The following is an 8888-nucleotide window of genomic DNA, read 5'->3' as shown; positions in this document are numbered from 1 at the left end:
TTTATTTGTTTTAATTAAATAAAATATCACGCAATATTGAAAATATGGATTATTGCAAGTTTCGTGTAGAAATATGGTGCAAACCTGTAAAAATATGTGAAATGAGATTTTTGAAATTATGGAAAAGTTGAAATTTGTTATTCTCTAAGTATCATTATACATATAAGAAGAAAACAAATTAAAGATCGTCAATTAATGATATCAAAAATATGTGATTACATATTAATCCGGGCCCTACATATAAATATCAAGCTTTCATATTACCTTAAAGCTAATAAAAATAAGCTTAATATTTTGTGGATTCGATGTTATATATGTCTAGTTTATAAATGGTAATGAGATGTTTTTATTGTAATATTATAATGTTGACTTAGTATTTAATAGGTTGTAGGAAGGTAGTGTGACTGTTTAGGCTTAGGCAGAAATGCAACGAGGGAAAGGGTAGGAAAATGCATTTTTGAAACTTTTTGTCGTACCTAGTTGTTGTTATAACTATAGTACAGAAAATTTACAACCAATGATCGGTGGAGACAGCAAAGTTTAAACGGTCTCACTATAGTACCTATAACTACTATATATCCAATACTCTTTACGACGCATAATTTTGAGTACCTACAACAAGACTGAAGTTTTAAAATACATGGTTAGGTACATTTAAACTCTGTAAAAAAATATTTTAGTTTTGTGGTACTTTTTTTTACATTTATGGTTAAATTATCTTGACACTTTTGCTCCGATGATTTACGGGAGAGTCTGGAGCGAGAAAATAATCCTGACCATAGCCGCGCACTGACAATGAATTACAATGCGGGACACACAAAACTGTTCAGAAATGGGTAATGGGTTAAAACTCGATTAATGGCTCGGGTTTTTATCCAAAGCGCCAGGGTTTAGCCCGTTTCTGTCCTAAATTGTGGGCAGAAACGGCAAATACTGAATTTGGTATAATTCCATACTTATTAGAAATTCTGATATAAAAAATCTTTTTAGACGAAAAAGAGGCAATTCCATATAACACCCACATTGCAATCCTGTGTACTCTCACTTACTACTAGTGGTACACATTACCGTTCCGTTTTTATGAAAATCGATTTTCAATGCATATCGGTAACGAGTTTTTGTATCGATTCGTTGCTATGCTATTTTCAAGCGAATCCATTCTATAGAAGGCAAAATAAGAAGCATTATACATTTTGTAATAACATTTGAACAAAACTCAATTAGTTGTAAATAGTTTTTGCACTCGATTTTGGGCGTTAATGGGTTTTAACCTCATTAAATCCCGGCGTTAACAAAACGCCGGGTTAAAACCCGTGCGCTTGCCCATTTGTGAAACTGTTTATATTTACTTAATTGAAAATTGCGGCGAGGAAATGATTATTTTTTACGCGGCCGACTAAAGAGCAGACCTCTACTGTATATTCCAAAAAGGTCTTAATGCGTAACCAATTTTAACTCATATTACATGGACGTAAAGACTTTTTTCACCGGCTCAAGCCGATTCTGCGATAGTAAGTGTGGTGGCTCCCTTAATCTATGACGACATAATATCGGACAGTTAGTATGGAGATGAACTATAGATATACCTAATGATGTATTTTATAAAAGTTTCTAAATACATAATTAAGACAATACTACTTATGGATTGCTTTGAATGGTTAATTTTCTGTTTTTTATTATACAACTATTATACAATATTTAAATACGGGCACTAGTTTTATGGCGTCCGTGTTGAAAACATTTTTATTTCAATAAATGTTGACTTAAAACGTCACAAAATTAATAAGACTGTGAAATATTTATTGTTGAAAATTATATCTTGAGTACCTATACGTTATTTGTTTTTATTCAATATATGTACATCAGTGGCAATGGACTGACACAAATGATTGCTGCCAGTTAACTCTTTTCTTCCTGTTCTTACCTCACGCTAGGTGGGGTCGGCACAATATGTATTTTTTTCTTCCATTCTCCCCTATCCGCTGTCATTTCCATACTCTTTTCATTTCTTTCTTGCCTAAGAAATTCGTTCACGATTCCCAACGGCTTGACTAAGAAAATTATTCACGATTCCCATCGGCTTGACTAAGAGAATCCACGATTCCCATCGTTTTCAACGAAATTTGATTCACAATTCCCATTGGCTTGCAACTAATATTTTCTGCGAACCTTCTACTTAGGGTTGCCGTCTTCCGATGTCTAGTCTTCACCATTGATGTACATGTGTATAATGTAATTCAAAACCAATATCGAAATGTGACAACAGCGTGTAGTGTATCTTAAACAGGAATTTAGGCAAAGCAGGAAATAAGTTTGACGTAAGAGTAATTAACTAGTAATCTTTGTCGAATTCTATTTAGAAATTGTCAGTGTTTGAAATTTGTAACTTTTAAAATTATTGTATGTTTAATACAGTGAAATTTTTTTATTAACTATTAATTGGGATTTAGATGTATTATTCTGTTCGTGACTCCAAACTTCAAGTTCACGAATTATGTAAGTTTGTTTTGTAATTTTTAATAAAAAAAGATCTATGGCATTTAAAACTACGTCCAAAAAAGGTCAACTTGTCGTATGCATTATTTGGCCAACGTCAGGGTTGAAAAACTGCCCTAAACTAATAAAGATTCAGTGAGATGGTGAGATAAGATTGCCGGTTATTAAAATACTTTAGCGGTTATTAGACAAATTGACGGTTATCATATACGTAGAGGAAACGTTTTTGGGATTTATTTTTCTTAGAAATTGGTTTTTTTTTTAAATATTGGAAAAATATAATTCGACGGCTCATATTATGTTCTTTCGTTTAGAAATATTTTTGGAAGAATTATTTGGCGTGAAATAAAAAACGAAACAGGTACAATAAACTAACCTGAAAATTACGTACATCAAATTAAAATGAAAAATTTAATTATTTGCGTATTTAAAAGAAATAACATGTGAGCAGAATTACGCCCTTTCCATTTTTTATTAACTTTTTATCATTTGTGTACTTACTTCAGAAGCGAATGCCTCGTTGTTAGTTAAAGATGCGGCAGCAGCATAATTCGTGGTTTCCGAATTTTTTCGATGTGTATTAATTACATCTTGTATTTTTGTGATAAATTGTATTGTATTTTATAGCGTGCTCTTCATATCTCTATCTAAATTAGTTCTAAGATCATTGGTTCGGTGCATAGATATCGTTGGTGAGAGATAAAGAACTATGAAATTGGGTTTTCGGTGCAATAAAATCTATAATACCAATATAGTGATATTATTTTCTCGTTATAGGCTATAAATTATCGGAGCAGTATTGCACTCTCTTCCCCACTTAACAGTAGGATACGGGCAGGTACGGGCATTTTGTGTAATGGCAGGGCTGTGCATTACTGCAGTTGATAAGTGCTATCGATATAGATTTACAATACTATACAAATTTACAATATTAAAAACTAGTAAAATCATGAAGGCGTGCGAAATTAATACTTCCTTCACGGGATTCTTATTTATTTGCATTTCTTAATGTACATCACAGAAAATGTATATTACTAATTGAGATCAAATTATTAACACTGATTTAATTTAATTTCCGGCAATAATTTTAACTATGATTTATGACCGAGTCGGGGGGTCTACTCTCGATCTCCGTCCGAAACAATTACTGCCAAATAAGCAATACTTGACCAAATGAAAACACGCGTGATGTGAATGAAGCTTCACACTTGATAATTGTCTTTTAATTTTGTCGAATATTACTTATTTGACAGTAATTGTTTCGGACGGAGATCGAGAGTAGACCCCCTGCATCGAGTAAATAACTTGATACTATAACTGCTGTCTTAATTGTATTTGCATATTATGCGTGTTCATGAGCTAAATTACAATGACGTAAGCGTTGTACTTTAGCTAATAATGAATAAGTATTTCCAAACAAGAGAAATCTTCGTTTTGTGACTGATACGTTTCGCCAGTATTACCATTTAATTTATTTCTACCACTCTCACAAATGAAATACTTTTGGTAGTAATATAAAACGGTAACACTGACGCTAAAACCGATTATAACCCGCCAAATTAGTCAAAAAACAGGGAGATGTAATCTAAGGGTGCGTACAGATCTAGCGAATTCGCCACAAATGCCCGTTTGTGAAAGGCTCGCGAGCTGCGCGCATACATTATGTAGTACGATTTGTGTTTGCGGCGCATTCGCTATGATCTATACTCACTCTATCACTCATCGATCCATTATGCAGGAACTTCACAGGTGGCAGAATAGATCAAATAAAGGTGGAAGAATAGATCAAATAATAAAGACAACTTTATGTATTAAGTACTTTTTAATGGAATGTGGATTTTATAATAAAAACTTTAAAGTCAGCATCTAGTTTCTTTAATAAATATAATACAGTCCATTCTGCAACGGGTATTTCTAAAATAAACTAATTGAACTGTGTGTGTGGACTGAGGGTCCAATGAGGGAACAAATGATTAAAGCTCTCTGTCGTCAGTATGTTGACGAAAACGTGGAAAAAGAAAACGTCAATATGTTGTGGCTATATTGTTATGGACGGCGCATTTGAAAATTAATTTTTTACCTCCTATAGCTCATTCAGAGCTGCAGGAAAGAGTGAGCTCGTAAGGAAATAAGGAAAGGAATCATAACATCATCAAACAATTTATGAACCCATAGTGTCTCTAGAAGAATTCATAGATAACTAAAGAAAAAATGTTGTCTATGGGCGCCATTGTTGATGCGGCTCTGGCGTACCACGTATGGGGATTTTGGGAAGGTTTAGGAAAAGGAATTCCAAGTTGCAAGTTTAGACATAAATCTTTGACGTACCGCTGGTGTTGGTCAATCTATAATAATGAAATCACATATTTAATTTGTTTCTGTTTAGAAATATACGTTACATAATCAACATTACTATTTACAATTTAAGCTTACTATTATAAAAATCTCAGAAAATATAGTAATTAATAAAATCGCATACATAATTCACACAACCTGAGTTAGGAACAAATAAATGTACTATTGTCTTTATTACTTCAACAAGAAAATAGTACTATACATAAGAAGGTCTTATAATAATAAAAATATGGCGAAAAAAAGGGAAACGGGGAAAGTTCGACCTCGTACATATTTAAACAACGGAGTACGCGTTTAAAAAGGGCCAGAATAAACGGGCGTAGAAAACATTGCGGCAAGCGGGGGAAGTGAAAGAGGTGGTTTATTCCACAAATCCCCATTCCCACTACGAAGTGGTGATTTGTGGAAAACAAAGTCCACTCACAAAGATATTAGGTAAAAACCTATTAAAAAGATGGACATGCGTGAGATTGTATGGTAATACAAATAAGAGGCAACTACACGCTATATCTATACGCCAATATACAACACAGGAATGTTATAAAAGCAAGCATGTGGTTTTTACTACATTTGAACTCTGAAAAACTGAAAAAGTTATAAGAAAATAGATGTAATTCTTCTGTAATCATTTGGGTCCAATTATAGCAAAATTTGTTGAAATAAAAAAAAAATTATAAACCTAAAGGCATAGGCTTTAAATAGCCATAAAAGTATACGCAGAATAGTATTAACATCAATATAAACAACAATATATAAGTTATTAAAACTATAAACAATATAATTTAAACACCCAATAAAATACAAGTAACCAGTAGTAAATAGCATTAAAATTCACAGTAAATAAGGTCGTTATATTTAAAAATATAAATGTGATGCCTATTATATAATATCTCTTCGTCGTATATACATATATATTAATTTCATTTATTTTGTATAATTGTACTTAATCAAAATAAAATAAAACAAGGCATGGCAAAGAAATATAAATAAATACTTCTGTGCCACATGTGATGCGATAGCAAAAATAACTAACGCCACAACGTTGAAAAGCGTCATAACTTAAGACACGCTACATACTTTCTTTAATTAGAGATAGTAAACTGACGTTTAATGGGTTGCCAGTTTTTAATTTAACTAAAAATAGCGTCTTAAAGAATCGACTTCACTGATTCACTCTGTAAGTAATCAAAGTAATTATTATTATTAATCGATGCAAATATTATTTGTAAAAAAAATCACGAATACCGGAAATATATAATGATAGAAGTGTATATAGACTAAATGGGGCTATCAGCGCAAAAATATGGTGTAACCCACTTTTTTTTCTACAATATACTTTAAATGATATTAAAGGACATAATTATTATTATTTTTTATATGAAAATAGCATCCAAATATAGGTAAATTAATTATGTACTTTAGTATCATTTAAAATAATATTGTATAAAAAAAAATTAAATGAGGATTACACTCATTTTCGCTGATAGCCTCAAATATCATAAAGACTAAGTAAATTAAATATTAGTTATAATTATTAATACAGAAATCGAATACTTAGAAAAAATTCCTTCGATCTTGGCGGTTCGGAAGATTTCTCATAGATACTACGGCTAAAAAGTCGTTAAAAACTAGATACAAAGTTCCTACAAAACAAGCACATAGATAAATTCGTGAGGTCCGCTGATTCGTTCCGTGGCTTAGTTGGCATAGTGTCTGGCACGGTTTGCTAGAAGACGTTGGTTCGAATCTTTGTATTCATAATTATAACAACCTAGTGGAGTAACTCCTGACATTCAATAGAACTCTTAAACATTATTTACCAGATTAATAGTTAAGAATCTAAACAATTAATTTGAAGTGATTCTGTTTCACTGAGTTCATCAAGACAACTAAATTAAGAAGAGTTTGCCGAGTTGATAATTTAGAATACTTTATAACAGCTACAACTTACTGTTAAATATAATGTATACTTTGTACTAGCTGACGAGTGGCAGTACCGTACAACCAAACTTGGTTTTTGTGACACAGTACAATTATATCACACCCAATCAATTCTGTTATGTTTATAAATGAATAAAAAAAGAAAAACAACCAAACGCATCACTATGCAATAAACATAGCATCATAGCAACTTTATTTTTGTGTAAAGTGTTACTAATGTTTGTCAGTTTCTTATCTCTAATTAAAAATCGGACATGGCATATTAAATTATTAAGCTGTAACGCGATATACCGCCACTGTCTTTGTAAACTTAATAGTCCTTTTCACAGTTACTCTTTTTTGTAATAAAAAAATAATCTAGTATATAATTTAAAAAAAATATACCGTATCATTTAAAATAAATTATTTGTATTTCATTACAGGGGACATTAGATTGATTTTACAGTTACAACTCGACACAGAAATTATATCAAATGTTTTATTTTACATTACATAGGGTAACTACCTCCACCTATTTATAATTTCTGTAGATATTATTGTATAAATTCTGTGATAAATCATATTCGATCAGGGACAGGACAAGGAGTTTACATATGCATTATTTATCATTATTGTTAAATAAATATCATCGTTGACCGTGTGGAATGCCCTTTTTGTCTTAAATAAATGTCTTTTTTATTTTTAGGAACGCAGTCACTAACTTTGCTATGACGTTACGACCAATGTTCGTTCGTGACGTCACAACCTTTGTTTTTAAGTATCGTTGTTTTTTAAGTAACAATAACCCTGTGTAACGTCCAGTACGTGCGCTGTGTTGCACGTACTTGGTGCGGTGGTACGCGAAGTCGCTTCGGCCGGAGTGGGGGCTTCGCACGAAGGCGCTTCGGGCCCTCGCGAAGTGGGATCGTGTGCTAGAAGATGTTTAAATACGCGGCCACGAACACGCGGAAGACCTTGTTGAGGTTTTCGATTGTGTTGAAGTCCAAGGCGGAAAGGTCGTCACCGGGCGTGTGCCATACGGGCGGGAACGGGTTCGGTATTACATGCAGGACGTCCACGTCTGTAACAAGATTACAATAATTTTACTGTTCATAGTATTTTTATTTTTTCATTTCCATAACTATGACGACCTTCCTGGTCGAGTGGCTTGCACATCGGTTTTCACAGTGTCACTCTTAAGGCCCCGGGCTCAATCCCCGACCGGGTCAATGCAGAAAAACTAACTTTTCTATATTATTTCCGATTTCCTTAACACAAGTGCTTTAGTTACTTACTTTGGAATCAATGCAAACATTTATTTATTTATTTAAATAGCAGTTTTCTTTCGACACGATCCCTGACTGTGTCGGAAGAAAAATAAAGGAGAATGGGCAAAATGGACCTGGGAGCGGCCACTTCAAAAACTACTTTCAATCAATAGATATCATTAATACGATCAAAAAATATTATGGGCACCAATACGTAAGTCATCAAGTTTTCGAAATATCTTGAAAAATGTTTATTTTTTAATGTAGATACTTAATATTTGAACTTCTGTCTGGAATTTTGTTTGTGTGGTGTGTATGTTAAAAATGATTACCCAAATGGTGTCTTAAGTTTAAAAGGGTTCTGTGAGCTGTGGAATTATGACACAATTTTGGAATCTGGTCCAGTATTTCTTGTTATAATATTTTTTAGGGAATATAAAAGATATGAAATAAAATAAAATATATTGTTTCAAAACTCATTTACTTCGTCTATTATCACTTCATCTAAATATGATGCTGGAAGATTAAGAGCTCCTTGGTGCCGTGCCCACCCTAAATACCATACAATCGACATGACGTGAGCACAGCAACCCAAGGTCCGTCTACCAGTAAGGCACGTACAATAGTGTTGTATTATGCGCGCTCTTCCAACGCCTTCCCTATTTACTACTATATATACATAATATACTCGTGCTCTGGTGTGTCTTGATTGAATACGTCCTCTCAAAAGATTAATTTTCAAATGAATTTCATTTAATATATCATTTGCGTAAGGTCCATCGGTAAAAGGTTCCCGAAAAGCATTAAGAATGGCTGCGGCATTTTTAAAATCTTGGAACATGTGTGGTA

General features: G+C 32.9%; 1 protein-coding gene across 1 annotated transcript in view; it reads right to left on the bottom strand.

The window, feature by feature from the left end:
• Nucleotides 1–6524: 6524 nt before the first annotated feature.
• LOC113240038 (glutaminyl-peptide cyclotransferase) overlaps nt 6525–8888 on the bottom strand; it is a 46799-nt gene continuing 44435 nt past the window's right edge. Inside the window, exon 5 of the mRNA XM_026477243.1 lies at nt 6525–7852. Coding sequence (XP_026333028.1) covers nt 7704–7852 — 149 coding nt within the window. The 3' untranslated portion in view covers nt 6525–7703. The remainder of the gene's footprint in view (nt 7853–8888) is intronic.

The sequence above is a fragment of the Hyposmocoma kahamanoa genome, unplaced genomic scaffold (genome assembly GCF_003589595.1).
Source record: "Hyposmocoma kahamanoa isolate Upper Pololo Valley unplaced genomic scaffold, ASM358959v1 119, whole genome shotgun sequence".
Taxonomy (NCBI): domain Eukaryota; kingdom Metazoa; phylum Arthropoda; class Insecta; order Lepidoptera; family Cosmopterigidae; genus Hyposmocoma; species Hyposmocoma kahamanoa.
Note: the sequence above shows the minus strand (reverse complement) of the source record. Positions and strands in the feature narration are given on the sequence as shown.